This window comes from Hylaeus anthracinus, unplaced genomic scaffold (genome assembly GCF_026225885.1).
Source record: "Hylaeus anthracinus isolate JK02 unplaced genomic scaffold, UHH_iyHylAnth1.0_haploid 12001, whole genome shotgun sequence".
Lineage (NCBI taxonomy): Eukaryota > Metazoa > Arthropoda > Insecta > Hymenoptera > Colletidae > Hylaeus > Hylaeus anthracinus.
This window is the reverse complement of record NW_026534348.1, coordinates 22,481,159-22,501,301: the sequence shown is the minus strand read 5'-3', so window position 1 is coordinate 22,501,301 and position 20,143 is coordinate 22,481,159. Positions and strand designations below refer to the sequence as shown.

At 34.4% G+C, this 20,143-nt stretch overlaps 1 protein-coding gene across 4 annotated transcripts in view; it reads left to right on the top strand.

Annotated features, from left to right (window-relative positions):
- Positions 1-5,371: 5,371 nt before the first annotated feature.
- LOC128891260 (protein couch potato-like) overlaps positions 5,372-20,143 on the top strand; it is a 366,536-nt gene continuing 351,764 nt past the window's right edge. For all 4 annotated transcript variants that reach the window (XR_008460781.1, XM_054150670.1, XM_054150669.1 and 1 more), the window contains exon 1: positions 5,372-6,641. Coding sequence is in view for 3 of the 4 variants with exons in the window: in XM_054150670.1 (XP_054006645.1) it covers positions 6,579-6,641 (63 nt within the window). In the remaining variant the exon portion in view is untranslated. The remainder of the gene's footprint in view (positions 6,642-20,143) is intronic.

Genomic DNA, 20,143 nt, shown 5'->3' with positions numbered 1-20,143 from the left:
TACATAGTATGTGCCACATACATAGGATTATCGAGCGAAACGAATAATATAGTGCATACGTTCGCTTGCTCCGCAGTAATCATAGCGTGCAAGTCATTTCATATTCTTTACGTGAACAGTTCTTTGTTGTAGTAGTTGCATTTAATTGCGATACCATTGTACTTAGAGTTCAGAAGTTTTTATTTCAACAAACTCGAGGCACGAATCAACGGATCACGAGAGACAAATTTATGAAATATTATCAATACGCTTTTAGAATCTTTGGTAATGCCTAATGTAAACGATTACAGTGATTCTATTACGAACTTTTTTAATGAATACGTGGGTGCGGCTATTCGTACAATATAATTGAGATACACATAGTTTTTACTAACAATATATTTGGAATGTTATCGACCTTTATACTTTTGTTCTCACCGGTAGCGTTGAAGTATGCTATTTTAAAAATTAAATCGAGAATAGATATAAACTTGCGGTGAAAAGTAATTTATATTTATATTTTTTTAAAAAGAGAATACTTCAAGTATTTGTCTTGATTTAAGAAAGTAGAGTTGATATATTATATAAAATGTAGTTTCAGATATAGTATTTTAAATTATATTTGCTATTTTACATATGTTTATGCCTTCGTTAATACAATGTAATTCTTCATTTCTAAAAAGATCCGAGAATAAATTTTTAGTTTTTGGAAGCTCACATCTTAGTATAATTCATAATTTCTTATTTTGATAATTATACTCAGTAATAATAATATAGTTTGAGGTTCAAATCATAAAGACCGAAAAAGACCTAAATATTTTGCTTGTGTGGACCTTGAGTAGGTATGATTTTATTTATTTATTTCAATTTGTTCACCAAATTAATGTTTTCGACTTCTAGGATTCAAGCGATGAGTCATTCTTTAATGAAAATTTAAAGTTGTACTTTTTTCATGATACTTTGATGAGAGTATTATTAATATATTATTTTAATATAATATTAATTTCATAATATAATATTATAATATAACATTGAAGTGTTTTTTTTTTACAAAATTAATAATTTGTTTACTTTATATTATTAAAAGTACTCCGAATAAGGTCGTGTTCGGGCTTATTTTCATCGGGGAAACATCACATCACTTGTTAAACTCTCATAAAAAATATCTTGAAAAATATAAAAATTTGTGTTTTTATTAATGATGACAATGAAATATATACAGAGGTAACGATGATATGAGTAGTTACATCGAGAGATTGCTATAATATAAATAACAGCTACAGAATTGATTCATATCATTTTCATTTCTATTTGTATTTATGTTATTCTTTATAATATTTACTCCCTCTAGATTCTACCACATACATATAATATTTATAAACGTAGAAATGAATTGTGTGGATGTGACTCTTATTAATTTTTCATTTTTGGTATCGATTTTACAACTCCTTGTCTCCTTCGTATTAAAATAATAATTATTCAATATTTCCTTATGTAATATTAAATGTATAATTATTAGATGATCTTTATGAGTTGTGAAGAGATTCACAGTTAGAGGTTTCAAAAATGTTAATTTTGTTGGCTGTAAAGATTAATTATAAACTGACTAAAATTTGTATATTGACAAGCATTAAACCATACTATTATTTATTTATTTTAATTAACCAAACGATGTTTATCATTGTTATTATAATAGGTTCACTGTTTTCATTGTTTGGAGAATATCTATGCTGTTACACTACTTGCTGTCGTGGTACCGTTGATGGATTCGAGCAATATGCCATCAATAAAACATTCTCTTCGCTACACCTATCCGTCTATCGAGCTTGCAGCACGAATCCGTTATTATTTACTATAGCTCCCGTTCTTACTCGCTTTCGAGCGAGAATTTCCTTCATAGAGGAAAATCGTTTCTCGTTAATATGTAATTTTCAAGTGGGACGTATAAACCGTATCGATTAACATAATTATTATTTAAATTTATTAAAAGTCCTTTCAATTGTACTCCAGCATGAAAATTTCATTAGGAACCAAAGGAAGACATTTTAAAGACGCGTATTTAAACATTTTAATACAGACAATTCTACAATCCTAAAGAAGTATTATTTATGTTATCACTTATATATTTCCAATTTTCTTACCAGTTTGATATTTAAAATTCAGTTCCTCAAAGATAAAGTTAAAATGTGATCAAATGAAATTGGTCAGTTACCGATTGCAAACTTTTTATGATTTACATAGAAATATTAAATTTTATGCATGCTTCGTTAGCGTTAATTATAGTTTCTGGGCAGAGTAATTGAAATTTACATTTTTAATCGAGAAGAAATATTAATACAGAAATATTTGAAAATAATTGATGAAACTTAAGGATGTATGGGAGGTACAATAGAACATTAATGTGTATGAAATTTTAATTAATCGAATATCTTTGTAATTACGACATTTACATGAACAAATGTATAGATATAAGCTTTAATGTCAAGTTTCTAATTTATCACAAATTTTGTTGTTTTTTCTATATCTAAAGTAAATGATATAAATTTTTATTTTTATTTTTTTTTATAAACAATTCTGTAAATAGTAAATATTATTTACGTATTCACTTTTTAGATACTTAAATTACTAATTTATAAATGTATTCTTTATTCTATTATTCTTGATATTCTTTTAATACTATTTGTCCATTTGAATTAACGTGATAGCATGTATTCGATTTAACTATATGTAAATTTGTTATACATAGAAACTGTTATACCTTGTGAACGGTTTAGTAAAACGACTTTAAATTTTTTGAGGGACCTTGGGAAACTTATCAAAATAATCTAGAACTTTTTAAAATAAATACTGACTATTTTGATATATCTCCAAAACATCCTTATGACCTAATTAAAATAAATACTGACTATTTTGATATATCTCCAAAACATCCTTATGACCTAATTAAAATAAATACTTTCAGTTATTATTACTAGGGTTTGTTGACAATGTCTACTAATTAATGCCGGGTTTTGTTTGCTTATTTATAACGTTTATTTGTAACGTACGTTTATTTGTACGTACGTGATGTTTATTAACATTGTGCAAAGACATTTATTTACCCATTAATAATGAAAGTAAATTTATAACTATGGTAAAAAAGCAGTTCTTTTTATAAAACTGATTACTTTTAACTTAAAGTAATCTTAACAAACAAAATCAAATTACCTACATTTTATAAGATTATCCTACGCATATGTATTACTTATCGATAATGTTCAATATTTATCTGTTTATTTCTAGTATGAAAGTTTATGTTCATATAAATTAACACATTTATTATTATATAAAGAATAAATATAATCTTCTATATACAACACAGTAAAAAGATAATATTATAATTTAAGTATATTACAATGTGCAGGTTCGAGGAGTTAAACTTGTCCATTGTTCTCGGTAATGTTGTCTAACGAAAGAAAAAAAGATGCAATCCATCTGAAACACGCTTTGTGTAAGTCTTCCATCTGCTTTCTACGGGAAGGTAGTTTCTCTAGACCCGGTTTGAAATAATCCGCGAGACGGCTAGCAGTAGCATCCTCCACCTGCTAATCTCGAGGAAAGCTGTATGTTCCAAACGACTTCCACCTGTTAGTCACGGGGAAAGCGTATGGTTACGAAGTTTTTCGAGTAGAACGGAGTAACACGCATAGCTCTCTCTTTGTCCCCCTACCCTATACCGTTGAGGACTCGATACCATCTGCACCCCGTGGAAATTACTAAATGCAGATGTCTGATTAAAATTAAGCAAAACTAAGCATGGTGTTTTCATTTTCAAACCAGTGGTGAGGTAATATTTCACGATTCTAACGAGGAAAGGATCCAACCTGTTGTCAAACAATTTTAACGCTAGATCAAACTAGTCAACGTGACTCATTTATTTCGGACTTTTTGTTTTTACAATCGCTCAATTTGTTTATAATGGTTTTACACCAATTTTGACGAATTATTGAAATAGAGTATCAATATTTCTAAATTTTCTTTTTTTCTTAATCATTTTAGAGAATGTAATTGACGTGTTCTATTTAAATTGTATTTGGACCAGCAGATCTACAGTGGGTGTAGAATGTATTCGTACACCGATCAATTTCCCAAAAAACTTTTGTGTGAAATTGTAGTTTCTTAACTTATTTTTTTACAATCAATGATATTTTACATATTCTCGGAAATCTCTAAGAGAGATATAGTCCAAACAACATTTACTAATTAATATAATTTATGAAATTATATAAATATGTGAAAAGTGGGTAAAAGTATGGAAGCAATAAGTATTTGAACGATTCTTATGACGAACCATTTACCATATAAGTTAATAAATTACAATTTATATATATATATATGCGAAAGTATTCGTACACCGATCAATTTCCAAAAAAACTATGAAAAATTGTAATTTATTAACTTATATGGTAAATATATATATATACGCGTATTATAATGCTGAGTTAGGTTAATGAGATTGGCTAATACGAAGCTTATAATATTAAGAAATAAATCAATTATTATTATCTTCTGTTTATAGATATGTCAACTAACCCCAAGCAAGGGGTCATTTGAAACGTTTCTTGAGACTGACCCAAAAAAACTTCTATTTTAATGGCAGGTACTTCTAAAGTCAAATCAATAGTACTGATTGAAACCAAAATGATCTAGTTATAATGAAGCTTCATGACCAAACAGATAGGACATATACTGTATTCACAGTTAGCTATTTCATAAAAAAACGCTCCGATTGACCTCAGTCTCCCCAACTCTATTTTTTCAGAAAGTTTTTGAATACCAACAATCGTCGATCTAGCAGTGTGCGATTACTTTCGTTCCACGCTGTACATTGAAATCACCTGTGCGTACAGGTAAACCTGCTGCGGCACACATTTCCGTTTTCGTCGCTCTCATCAGCTTGCAAAGGTCCGAACGGTGTAAGGATATTGCCAAACACGTTGCTCTGAAAGGCGCTACGTCAACCTATATCCATAGCAACGGGGGGTGGTTGTCAACATAATTTCCCTGAACTTTGCGTTCACGGGGAATTGAAAGAAGCGTACGACGAAGCTGGAGAGAATCCTCGGGTTTTCTTTTCTCTTCCTCCTCCCTCGTAACAAACTCGGCGATGCCTCCGTTTGATAGAGCTCAGTTTCCTCGGGTCGGTAGTCGCCGTCAGCATCGCCGTTGGAAAAGGTAGAATAGGTGGAGGGCGAGTCCCCTCTAGGCGCGTGCCTTGCCCCTTGACCCCCTCGTCGTACCTCGTGCGTGACCCCCACCCTCCAGGCCGCCCACTCACCTACCCCGACCCAGTGGCCCGCGGGCCACCCCACCGCGCCCCACCTCTGCGCCGACGGCGAGAGCCGACCCCGCGCGCGCAACCGTCTCCGAGCGTCGCGCTCGTTCGCAGTCCGTCAGTCTATCGGCAACCTGCGTACCATTCGTGTCGTAGTGCTTACGTAACAATATTATTATTATTCTTACTTGCCTGGCCGGTGTGTTCGTTCATTTATAATTGCGGTCCATGTTTTTTCGTTTTCACACTCAATCGACTCGTCTTTTATTCGGTCTCTCCGTTAACCTCTCACCTGAATCGTCACACGTACACACACATACGCATACGTAAAACCGTTCTACACATACACACACAGTCACACGCATATAAACATCAGCAGCTCACAAGTACAAACGACGGTCGCACGCGGCGCGCTCCGAAAAAGAACAGAAGGAAGGAAAACGCGCTAATAACGTCTTCCGCGAATCGCCGTTTACCTGTCTACGCGCAAGTCGTACGCGGATACACGTCCTCCTGGTCGTCGTGGACATCGATTGCTGACACGATTAATCGTATCGTCGACGAAGCGGCGACGCGTCGAGGGAACGGAGTGGGTTCGACACCTTACCGGCTGTACCAGGGCAATCCCGGCGATAGATGAACAAGTGTCGTCGACGAGCCCACCGTTGTAGAGCACGTTCTCTGGGTTCGGCCCTCCTCCACGGGCACGGTGTATCGATTGCTCTAAAATAGACGCGTGGGAACACCTGCAGGCTACATACACATTCTACGTATTGCTCAGACTGTCTCTCTCTCTCTTTCTCCGTCCCGCCTCCCCCCTCTCTTACTTTCTCTCCGTCATTGGTCTTTCTGGACGCCCTTGCAGCGTGTGACAGGTGCATCGAGAAGCCGATAGCAGCACCGCGCTGTCGTAGGGCTGGAGGTGGTGGTGGCGGTGGAGGCGGCGAAGAAGAAACGTAACAGGAAGCGGAAGAAGAAGTGAAATCCAACTGGATATTGCGAGCAAGAGAGAGGGGGAGAACGGAAGGCAACGGAAAGCGACAAAGGGAAGCTTGAAGGGAAAAGGTGGAGAAGGAGGAAGTAGGCGAAACGCCTGAGTTTTCTCTTACGAGTAAAGGGTTATCCCCACTGATACGTCCTGGAGGCGCCTGTCGTCTTCGCCGGTACAACCATAACGCCGCCCGCTTTAAAACGCCCGAGACGGGATACGGTGGATTCCTCGCCGCCACCCGCTCGAACCGCAGCACCCGGAAATCCCGGACCGTCAAGCAAACTCGCTTGCATCATGGACGCGCCGCTCTCTCAGAGTATGGACTCCGTCAACACGGTGGCCACCGGCGAAGACGAGGTACGTGGTAACAAGTATAGCTGGTGATATCGTTAACGACGCGGTACGCAACATGCACACGGGTCCTCCGACCATACGTGCTCTCCCACCCCCTCCAACAGTCGATCGCTTCCTCGTTTTCAAACCATCCCCCCTACTCCCTTTTCTCCAGCAACGCCAGCACATGAGTGCCAACACATTCGTAGGGAGAACATCGACATCCTTCCTTCCTTCCTTCCTTCCTTCCTTCCTTCCTATCAACTTACCTTGGTACCTTCCGTCCCATTCTCACGCTCGCCATATTGCAACGTTCCTCTTTCTCCATCGCGCGTGCACCCTGCCGCGTTTCTTCTCTCGCTCTTTCGCCCTATCTCGCTTCCACTCTTTCGCCTCGTTCCATTCCCGTTCTCTTTCTTTCCACGACGGTGGACATCACGAGAACACGCAGGCGCGCCCGCGCCGCGAACCTTGCGTCGCGGAAAGTGCACGTATACCAGGGGTGCGCAACTCAAATGTTTCCCACAAATTGAGTAAATCGTGATTGCGATTAAGTTTAAGGTTTTCGACCGTGGTATTTAAATTTTTGATTTTTCGGACCTTTCGGGATTTCGAATTGAAACTGTCAGATTTTGATTAGGTGAATTGTAGCGTCTGTGGGGGAGCAATGATGATTTTTGCAAGCTACTTAGCTAGCAACCTTGTTGTAGAACATTTATAGTATTAGTTTAGAGATTAGACAAAATTCATTTCATTTATATCTTTATTTTGAAAATTTATTATCATTGTAGCATATATAGAATATAGTAATCATATACAATTTTAGGGTTTCTTTTTTTTATACAATTGTGATATAAAACATACCAAAGATCAATGAAATTTGGTATGATGACTTTTATATGTGTGATGTTGATACTGTTCAATTTGTAAGGATATTATATTAACTAGTTAATATATGTATAGACTAATTAGTTTAATATCCTCACCCCCTCTTAAAATTTTCTAAAAAGTTTAATAGCATCAACATCACATGCATGTATAAAAGTTATCATACAAAACTTCATAATTTTCTGATGAACTACTTCTTAGAGATAAAGAAGCAACTGAAGAAATAAACTGAATTTTCGTCGCATGGTTTAGTGTCACAATTAGATGCAGTTACGCTGTTCATAGGTTTGATAAGGTGACTTTCAATGGAATGTAAATATCTTGTTAGAGTTTAAATTTTGACCAATAGCAATGTTGCTACCAGCTAAGAAAGTGAAGTTATTAATTAAAAAATGCAGTTATTAATTAGTACAATCAAAAAGGTATGTAGAAATATCTATTTCTCAAATATTGGTAGTAGTAAAAAGATTGTCTTAATTCTTCCTAACGATTCTTTTATTTTGATTGATTTGTTTTTATGGCGTCATGAGTCATATGTTGTTATCAATTGTTTAAGATGTTTAACAACCATTTCTGTTGCATTTTTAAAAAATATGGGACACCTCGAAAAATTCGTAGAATTCAATAAGTTATTTCGAATAACGTGTCTCCCGAACAAACAGTCGGAAAATGATTATAAACAATATACATATACAACTAGATGTTTAGAAGGGAAGAACGAAACTTTAATCTATCGAGGTATTATACTAATGCTTCATTTAACTATTTCTTCGACGAAGGAGCAATTTGTAGTTTGTCTTTTAGGATGTTCCATACAAAGCTTTAAAACTTTTAAAACTTCTGCAGTGTGGAGATTAATAACATGAAATTTTAAATAATACTCATCGTGTCTCTGAGGAACCATTCGGGGACGATGTTCCTCGAAGTTTCATGTTATAGTTAACTCCTGATGGTTAGACAGATATTCAGTAATATTTCAGTGATCGTGGATGGATGAAATTGTTAATGATGACTATTTTGTGCGAGGCTTTATTAATATTACTAAATATTATTATTTCTGAACAAAATGATTTAATACATTACTATTTCTTTTTAAATGCGAGTAAAGAATCATTCGATACTCGATCGAAATTGGAAACAGACTGAAACTGTTCACATTAAAATATTGACATACAGTGGGTGTAGAAAGTATTCGTAGACTGATCAATTTCTAGAAAAGCTATGTAAAATTGTAATTTACATAGCTTATAATTTAACTTATTTTTTATAAACAATGACATTCTACATATTCTCGGAAATCTCTAGAATAGATAGAGTAAAAAAAAATAGCTATTTATGTAAGTTGCGAAGTAAACAAGAAAAAAAACAATTAATCGATAGAAATATTGAAGCAATATTCGCACAACTGTTTAGTTTTTAAAACATCGTTAAAAAAAAAGACATTTACATTAATTTACAAGTATATAATACTTCCTTCGTGGGATTTCCTTTTGATTTTATAATTATTGCAACTCTTCTAAGCGTTAAATTAACTAAATTATTAGTTATTCGAAATGGGATCTTCTTCAATTCCTCTATTAGAGCCATTTTTAAAAGTACTATACTGGAAATTTGATGTGTTCTAATTCGTACGGAGCAATAAACTAATGTGTTTATGTTATAAACTTTACTGTAAATGGTTCGTCATAAGAATCGTACAAATACTTATTGCTTCTATACTTTTACCCACTTTTCGCATTTTTTTGTTAATTTCACAAACTATATTAACTAGTAAATGTTGTTTGGACTACATCTATCTTAGAGACTTCCGAGAATATGTAAAATATCATTGATTATAAAAAAAGAAGTTAAGAAACTACAATTTCACACAAAAGTTTTTTAGGAAATTGATCGGTGTACGAATACAATCTACACCCACTGTATTTGATGTTAGACATGTACCTATAGTCTTCGAAAACTAATTCTTATTTGGGGGTAGGTAATGTTATCTTAGATTTTGGGTTGTAAACAATTACTATAAACACATTTGTTGTGATATTTGTGAAAGCACAATGTATCAAGAGTGAGATAACCTAATTTGTTTGAAAATATGTTAAATTGTGTCACGAGCCAAATCAACTGTATTAGTAATTAGAGTTTTCTCATATTAGAGGTTTCAAAATGACCAATTTCTTTTTGTTGCGTTTTCTAAAAGTAATAGAATGACTGGGATACACTTGTAAAATTATGTAGAAAAATTCATTAATTCGATAAGTAATTGATATTATAACTCAGCTAAAATTTTGAAGTTCAAGGAAAAAGGATTTTGTTTACTATTAGAAACGATCAAGAATGATTGTGAAATTGAAACTTGTTTTTCTAGAGTCGTCGTGCCATTTTGTCAATTTTTGTTCCTTCTTCATGTGAATAGTATTCCAAGAATTTCACACAGATTGTAATTCCACTTCAATGTCTGACTTTGAAGTCGTTTGACGAGGTGTGAGAGTGCGCATAGCGAAGGCACGTTTGTCCCATCGTGTTGCATCTAAAAACATGCAGACATTTGAATGAAAAAGTTCTAAATCCTTGTTCACTAATCAACGAATACATGAGCAACATTTATGCAAGGTCCAGTTCTTAATATAAACAATTTCTTCATTGTCGAAATCAGTTTCGATATTGTCCCAAAATTAATGGATATTCGATGGGTATACTGTTTGGCAGTGATTACTATACGATTAAATTTTGATTACGTTTGTAATAATCACACACAATTATCAGATTGATGAGTAATTATAAACCCCATAATTTATAATTGTAAACCACATTTATCAGACTATTAATTGATATCACTAATTATTCATCAGTCGTCAATCATGATTACTAATTACTTAGTAATCATAATCATGGGATGATATTTCTCCTAATACTGGCAATCAGTGACCCACCCTTCTTCATGCTAGAGCTAAGAGTATTCTCTAATTTATTCAAATCAGGATTGCGGCCATATTGAATCATTCGTAGTGCCGCACACTGTTAGAGATGGGTAAAATTTCATTCGAATAATTGATTACGAATAAAACACTGTGTAGCGAGTCATTCGTGACGTTAATACGATTGAGCCGTTATTTGTTAGTCAAATAAGTATACATACAAATTTATTCGCTCAACGCAAAATACAATTCATTTCGCGATTCAAGTTATAACTTCATTTAACAGAAAAGGAAGTATTGAACTTAACAAGTAGGCTTGTGGCATGTAAAGCAAGACAAATTTGCAGTCTTACTACAAGTTCTGTATTATTCATTTAATATTGCTTCTACAAGAAATTCTTATGTTCTTTTTACCGTATGTATAATTTTAAATTGGGTATGGATAATAGGAAAACCTTGATTCTTATGCTAAATTAGCGTTATGCCATACTTAATTATATAGTAATTATCCCTCGTGTGTAATTCTGTTTCAGTCCATATTGTTTTTTACACCATCGCGTTTTAATAGAGAACTCTATATTTTCATAGAGTTACGCTGTCAGCGTAATTGTGAGCACATCAATATAATTACATACATATTTATTCAATTATATAAATTATATAAATCGTATATACCCCGTATTATTTGTATTTTATTTGTAAAATACAATTCTAAAGCCCTTTGTAATTAATATCCTATGGTTATATTACAATCCAATAACTTTTCAACCTGACAATTTTACAAATTAAAATTCAAACAAATGTTTTACGAAAAATGCTTTGCTTATTTTAAGCAATGAATGAGCATCCTATGTCTACACAACTTGAAAATTCCACTATATGTCGCGGATTGCAACGACATAAGGGTGACGTTGAACTTGTATTAAAAACTAAAATATATATGTCTCATAAAAGTGAAAATTGTTTTGTACTCTCAAAATGCACTGAAAAGTGACTCTAACCAAAAAATCGAAAACGCTATATGGACTAAATAAAATACTTCGTCCCACCACAAAATAAATAATTATTTTACGTTTATTTATTAATAATTATTTTATTTATAAATAATTATTTTACATTTATTTATTTTATACCTGGATAGAAATTTTGTCCATCACAAAAGAAATAATTCTTTTATTTTTATTCATTTTATATTTAAATACGAATTTTGACTATCTCTGCACATGCTGCTCTAAACAAATAATTACCTTACGTCTATTTATTTCATACCTGAATAAGAATTTTAATCCGACTCTGCGCATTTCGCCTCCAAAAACAAATAATTATTTTATTCCTACGCATTTCATACTTAAATAACAATTTTGCCACCCTTTCCACGTGTAGTGTCCCGAAATAGTCTCTTAAACAAATAATTATTTTACTCCTAGATAAGAATCTTGCCGGTCTTTGCGCACACTTCACGCAAAACAAATAATTATTTTACATCTATGTATTTCTTTCGCTGTTTTTTTTGGAGCGCTTCCATTGAAGCGCCAAAACGTGTACGTACACGTTGAGCGTAGACACTGTCGAGACAAAGTGAAATAAAGCGGTATTCAATGATATCGTAGGCGTGATTGTAGACTCAGAAGGTAAACAAAGTATGGACAGAGCAATAATTTCTCAATGAAAATTAAAACTAGAAGATTGGAGTAAATATACGCAATTTTGTAGTGAGCTACTATAGTCGCCCATCATATATAGGGTAAACCACCTTAACACATCGAGGGTGGATGATGAGATAAAGACGAAAAATCTCGTCTTTAGCAAGCCGAACGTACGCAAGAAAAAAAGAAAGAAAACAAAAAACATCTTTCCAATTATTGACACTTAAATTAATAATTATAATTATGTTATTTAGTGTCACCTTATGGACATGTAAAAAAAATACTGTCCTTTATTTGGTTGCTAAAGTCGTGTCAATATTTAGTATGATTTTTCACAATAGAATAGATTAGTTACGTTTACCATAGTTTCTTTTTATACATAAAACGGAATTTTGATGAATCATTCAATTAAAACTCCATAAAAATGAGAATACACATGACCTAGTTATTTTTTGTATCCAGGAGTCAATAATTGATTAGGGTGGCGATAGAATTAAGGAACCCCATGCCAATAATGGGATATTAGTTTATTATTTATCAAATTTAAAAAGATTTCATGATTTATTAAATTTCTGATTTATACTAGACAGTACGACAGTGTAAAAAAAAGGAAAAAACAACTTCAATTTTGATAAATTCCTTTTTTATTTTATTTTTTTATACGATCATCTCTTAAAGTGTCAATAATAGTTTACTTTATATACGAATAATATAAAGTGTAACAAACTTGATTTGATATAAAGTCATTTAGTTTACATTATATCCAACTAATATTAATCCATGTCTATTGCATAGAAATCAGTCATTTAATTATTTGAAAACACTAAATATTGTACATTAATCATATACATTTGGCAGTAGTTGGCAATGTTTCTAAAACCGGAAAAAACGACATTACTTATGATACTAGTTACTTATTGTACTAGTTATAAGTCGAAGAAAGCCTTGTTAATACCACCGTGCTATAATAGTATTCGATAATAGTATATCCACCAATAGAACGACGATGTAAACAAACTCGCATTTCCAACATTCTTAAGAAATTCGGTCACTGAATACCCTGTATAATTAGGAATTTCTTTGGCTTGAATTATAGATCTATTTTAAGTGGAACTCTTAAAAAAATAATAAGATAATGGCATATCGCTTACCTGTACTTACAACAAATACGCGTCATTAGTACACATAGTGCATTACACATTTTATAGTTACGAATATGGGACGATATACAGTGTGGTATTCCAGTAGAGTTTGTTTATTGTTTCGAAGCTTTATTTTGAACTTTTTTCTGAAAATTGATCAACTACTACTATCGTTACCTTACAAGAAAAATACTAGACACGTATTTTCTATGTCAACTAATATTTATGTGAAAACTACCCTCGATGTTGCGAACGAAATTCCTTTTTAATTATATTTCTCACAAACTGACGTAAGTAGGAAAAAAGTTTGATTTTTAACGAACAATAGCATGGTTTGAAACACTTTTTTCAAGAAATATTTGCGAAATAGCGATGAGGTTGTCTACAGTGGCCCAACCTGTGTCTTGATAACATTTCTATTCAGACCACGTTATTGTTTATTCAAAAACCAAACGTTTTTTTCGTATTCAACATTTTGTTCTATCTACGTCAATTTTTGAGAAATTTAATTGAAATGGTATTTAATTGAGACGAGGGTAGTTTTCACCCCTTGAAAACGTGAATATCGGCTGATATAAAAAAATACGTGAATAATATTTTCCAATGCTTCATCTGTATACCAAGTTTCATAAAAATTGGCGTAGTTCAGCTGGGTGATTTTCTGTACAGGGCGACAATAGCAATAGTAGATCATTTGTTAAAGGAAAGGTTAAAAATAAGAGTTCTAAGAAACAAATAAACTCTACTGAAATACTACAGTATATGTTGCCCTACATTGATAACTCTGAAATGTGTAATGAACTATGTGTATTAATGACGCATTTCTTTTTTAAGTGCAGGTAAGTGATATGCCATTACCTTGTTATTTCCTTAAGAGTTTCGCTTAGAATAGGTTTATAGTTCAAGCTAATAAAAGTTCTCAACTATATAAGTATTTAAATAAATTCAATGATTAATACATTTAGTTTGTGATTTGTGATTTATCATTATATTCCTTGAACATATGTTTCAATTGGTAAAAAACTACGTGTTTATTATTTATCATTGCTCTGCCTGTAGTTTCATTGAAATTGTCAGGTTACAATTGGCTGATGTTCTTTCTTAGTTTCTTTTATTAAATATAATCAATTTTGGGTTAGTACCTAAATGATTGATAAGGCATAATTCGTTGGGTTCCGAGGAATTATAAACTGACAATCATTTATCACCAATATAATAGGAAAGAAATTAAAAAGAACAGATAGAGTAGCAGTAGACAGCTCATATTCACCTTTACGCTTATCATGAGTGTTAATTCATATTTATGTGAGTGATGGACTCACTAAATTATAGTATATATTGTATATATGTATAGCATATACACTAGACTGACAATGTTTAGATTATGTGATAGACTTCATATATTACGCACTTATTTCGAAGTTTTTATAATTTGAAATCAACAATTCTCAATTTTTGGCTTTTTGTGTACTATCTTCTTCATCATCTTCTTCACTACTCTTCCCATCAAATTAGTGACTAATAATTAAAAGTTTCTAATTCCTCAAAACCTAGTAAAAACCATATCGATAACTTAGGTGCCCTAACTACTACAGAATCGACCGTTCTTCAACATCCTCCTTTCGTCCACTGTAGATCACAAGACGCGGTAGCGTCTGCTACCAAGTTGTTTATCCTCAGCGGTGCGTATCTCATACTACCTTCAGGGGCGGTGGCATGCGTGTACGCAGCTACAGTACGGATTTAGCGATCTCGAGGTACTCGAGCTATAGGGGGACCGGTGGGCCCCACCAGACATGCGAACGAATTTACATTCGTTCGTTCATTACATTACTGTAATAAGCTAAGAAATAGTATAAAGCATCGTAAATGGAAAAAAGAATAAAAAAAAAAAAATATGAAAAAGAACGCACCGATCTACAAGGTTGGCAATTTCTAACAAGCAAGACTGGACCGATAGGTGTAATAATCAATGTAAAACAAATTACGTATCCTTATTATGTTGACCAAAAGGTTCGAAGGGTTTATGGTAATTGTTGCCTCTGCAATTCGGATAGTTACTAACTTCACAAGGACTTCCATAAACAAGGAATCATAAATTTGTTCAAAAAATAGAGTAAGATCACACAACAAAGTGGACAATATGCAAATATATTTCCTTGTCTAACAAAAACTTAACAAAATAAACAAACAAACACAGAAGCTTTAGATTTCTTTCTTTTTTAAGAATGTCACCCGCGTTTGCGCATGCGTCCCGTATGTTATGCATCCCCGAGGTGCACGCAACTATTCGCGCGTATCTTGAGGTCGGGAGGGAACTCCCCCTCGCACTTGGTGGCATGTGCACAGCCGCAGGCCGTCGGCGTTAGCGTGGAGAAGGCGGGAATTCGATCGTGCGCGGCGCACAACAGTGTGCCGCAGGTGACTCGTTTCCATCGTCCGCTCGATCGGACGGTTGCTTGGCTGGCTGGCTGCCTAGCCTGGTTAGCACAGGCTTCCTTCCTCGCCAGCCGGAGCACCTGAGAGAGTGACGCGCCAAGCCAGACCACGCTTGTTATTGATTTTTCCGCAACACGAGAGCCGCGCCGAGGGCTCTCCGTTGTACGGTGTGTGTCACGTCATATGGTGACGGGCTATTCTTTCGCCATGCGACCTACACGCACTCGGGTGCGCGACCTGCGACGAACGTTTCGTCCTTACGAGGGAAAGGTCTCTGGAACCCCTAGGTGCGACCCTGAGCTTGCAGGTTGGGGGGCAGAGTTGGGCATAACGTTAGGTTTTGAAAACACCCATGAAACCCCCACAGGGAAATTGTAAACCAATAGTCTAAGAGCTGACTACGAAAATCAGGAATGATAAGGTACAGCGAAAATTTGTATCTAAAAACACTCCTTACTAGATAACAAAGACAACAGCTTCCCGGGGCTGGAAGCGTGGGCTGGCGGTCAAACATGTTAATTTTGAATCAAAATAAAATCTATGAGTGCAGCCCTGAAATTTTGTGTAGGTATAGTTTTTAACTGTAGAAATCGCGTAAAGCTATTGTCAGAAGTCTAGGTCGGGGCTTAAATGTTGCCAGAAGTCGATAAAGTTGTAAAAAGATTGTTTAAATTTTAATGACAAGGTGCAGTTCTGGTGAATTCGAAAAAAGAACAATACAAATTATGGGATTTGAAGATTATAAAAATTATGCGATAAATAAAATCAAATTGATTTTATTTGTATTGTTCTTTTTTGTATGCATTTATCGCACCTTAGCTTCTGTCATTGCATATGTAGTTAACTAATAGTATAAATAATAAGAAAAACACATTGCCAGAACTGCACCTTACTATTTAAATTTTAAAGAATTGCTTTCCTGTTTACCAACGTATGACGATATTATCATTTTTCATGTACTTAGCCACCATTATGTCTTCTGGCAATTGTTATACAGGTTTTTAAAGCAATAAATAATATGAAAACGAATTTGCCAGAACTGCAATTTTTTTTACAACTTTATCGACTTCTGGCAACATTTAAGCCTCGACCTAGACTTCTCGCAATAGCTTTACGCGATTTCTACAGTTAAAAACTATACCTACACAAAATTTCAGGGCTGCACTCATAGATTTTATTTTGATTCAAAATTAACATGTTTGACCGCCCGCCCACGCTTCCAGCCCCGGTAGCGACTTCTAGCTGAACACTATTGTCTTTGTTATCTAGTAAGGAGTGTTTTTAGATACAAATTTTTGCTGCACCTTATCATTCCTGATTTTCGTAGCCAACTCTCCGTCTATAACAGCGATAAATGAATGAACGTCAGGTTTCGAATAAACCTGAAGTTTGTCAATGCATTTGTCTCGTTTCCTTCTTTGGGAAATGTTTATAAAAGGGAATGGGACAACCATATCGACAAGATTAAGGTTTACTCGTGGCTTAGGGTTTTGACCAACTTAGATTGGCCAAAACTTTAGTTGCTCAAGCTTAACCCGCTTGCGCTCAAGGTATTTTTCTATAGAATCAAACTTCAAAAAAGTAAAAAAATTACGCCAAGTACATGAAAAAGTGGAGGACTTAAAGAGTAATCATAGAAAAATAGAAGATCCCCCCCAAAAAATTCAAGAAAGTAAAAAAAGAAGTAAAATCGAAATGAGCTGCCAGTACATGAAGGTGCTTTCCAGCGAAGTGCAAAGGCGACACTGTATAACGCAATGAAAAATTCGCCTAGATGTCCGTGGTCTGGAAGTAAAATGCTTGGCGTGGCCAGTCAAGGTCAAGGTTTGAAGAATAAGAATTATTTTAAAATGTAAAATAATGAAAATGTACTCATATTGTCAGCGTTTCAAACTGACAAATTATTTGGAAGCCTGTGAGAGGAGGGGTATTTGCGTCAATGAATGTCCTTAGAAATATTTTAAAACACAATAAAATGAAAATGTACTCATATTGTCAAAGTTTTAAATTGACAAATTATGTGAAAGTCTGCGAGAGAGAAAGTATGGGTATTGATGATCTGAGAATGCTTTGCCTGGCCACGCCAAGCATTTGACTTCCAGACCACGGACATCTAGGCGAATTTTTCATTGTGTTATACAGTGTCGCCTTTGCACTTTGCTGGAAAGCACCTTCATGTACTGGCAGCTCATTTCGATTTTACTTCTTTTTTTACTTTCTTGAATTTTTTTTGGGGGATCTTCTATTTTTCTATGATTACTCTTTAAGTCCTCCACTTTTTCATGTACTTGGCGTAATTTTTTTACTTTTTTGAAGTTTTTTATGGAGATCTCACTTCTTTTTACAAAGATAATTTGTATAGTCTATGACTTCAAATAATAGAAAATGGGAGATCAGTTTGAATCCTTTAAGGTTTCAAAAGCACACAGAACGCATGGCAGAAAGTCTTGTTGTAACAAACTTAAATGTTAAAAATGAAGTATGAAATGAAAAAAGAGGTCTACACTATTTCTAACCCACAATTTATTATATTATAATACCAGTTTCAGTCTTTTATGTTTCCAAAGTACACACAACGCATCGCAAAATGTCTTGTTGCTAGAAATTGAAATGTTAAACATGAAATGAGAAATAAAGAAAGTGATCCACTATGTGTAACGCACAATTTATTGTATTAGAATAAAGTTCACAAGTATGCACAATGCGTGGCAGAAAATCTTGCTGTAACAAATTTAAATGTTAACAAATAAAGTGGGAAAATGTACAAAGAGATCCACTATTGGTAACGCACAATTTATTGTATTATAATTCCAGTTTCAGTCCTTTAAGTTTTCAAAAGTACGCACAATGCATGTCAGAAAGTCTTGTTGCAAGAAACCAAATGTCACAAATCCAAACTGACAGTTGCAGGTTAGAAATGAACGAGCGGCATGATTGACAGCCATATTACAATTCCGACCGACTAGTCTTGCCGACTGATTCCGAGAGTCGACGAATCGACGAATGGCCTTAGCTCCTATTGGCTAAGTGTTGACGAAAAGAATAAGAATAAGAATAAGAATCAGAAGAAAAATCTACAATTTCTGACCGATTCATGACATGATATTACGATATCTCAGTTGTACATAGACCGATTTTATTGATTTTGGTTTTATTAGAAAGCTTATATGCGATTTACATTAGAAAAATGCCTTTAGATTTAGAAAATACAGCAGGCGTGACGAGATATTAATGACAGAAGTTTTGGGTTAGGTTGGAATTGCAGTTTTATGAGTAGAAGATACGTGGTAGCGCCAGCGCCAGTATACACGGTGGCGTATAATTTTTCATGTACTTGGCGTCGAGACGCTACCGCGTCTTTAGATCCAGTCCATCTTTATAGGAAATTTCTGTGAATCCAAAAACTCTACTTCGAAGAGAAATATATCTATGAACGTTCATGACTTAATGTATTATTATTAACTTCCCGATTTATAGGGAAGTTATTATATTTTCCTCTAAAATAAAAAAATCGATTTTTTGACCAGATCTCCGTGTTTCAAGGTCATTGGAGTAATTTTAGCCTATTTTTAACAAATTGTTCGTGTGTGTGCGTGCGTGCGCGTATGTGTGTGCGTGCGTATGTATGTACCTATGTAAACAAATTTTCCGTTAACGTTTTCTAAAAAACTAATAGCGAGATAAAAATGATCGATGATGCAATCGATGTCTATCAATCTAACTTAGAGCTGATTAGATTTTGTTCTAATTCGGCCCAGTAGTTTTTTAGTTTTTTTAAGAAAAATTAACTCAATAACGCAATCTAAACGGGAGAATATAAATTTATGAGCGAATAACTAAACGGAAATAATATATACACATGTATTACTATTATTACATTTGAATGCATATGTATACGACATGTACTAGGTGCGCAACTAAGTTTCCGGGTTTTTTTCGATGAAATAAACACCGAAATATCAAAGGAAATACAACAAATTATTTATTCAAAATATCGCCCATCGCTAGCTACACATTTTTGCCACCTATCTGGCAATACATTAATACCCTGACGATAAAACGACGTATCTTTGGACCGAAACCATTCGTTCAACCAATTTTGCACTTCTTCAAAGTTTTTAATTGAAGTCCTGCCAAACCATGTGCCATTGATCGAAACAAGTGGTAATCTGAAGGTGCTAGGTCTGGTGAATAGAGCGGGTGCGGTAGCAGATTCCATTTCTGCGTTGTGATGATGTCCTTGACGATTGAAGTGCGATGACACGGAGCGTTGTCTTGCTGCAATATGACTCGTTAATGTCTCGTGTGCCATTCTGGCCGTTTGTCGAGCAATGCTTGTTTCAAATTGATCAATTGTTGTCGATACCGATGCCCATTGCCAGTTTCGTCCGGTTTTAGCAGCTCATAATAGACGATTCCTTTTTGGTCCCACCAAACGCAGAGCATTGTTTTTTTTCCGAACCGATTTAAGCGTGCCGTCGATGTTGATGCTTCTCCAG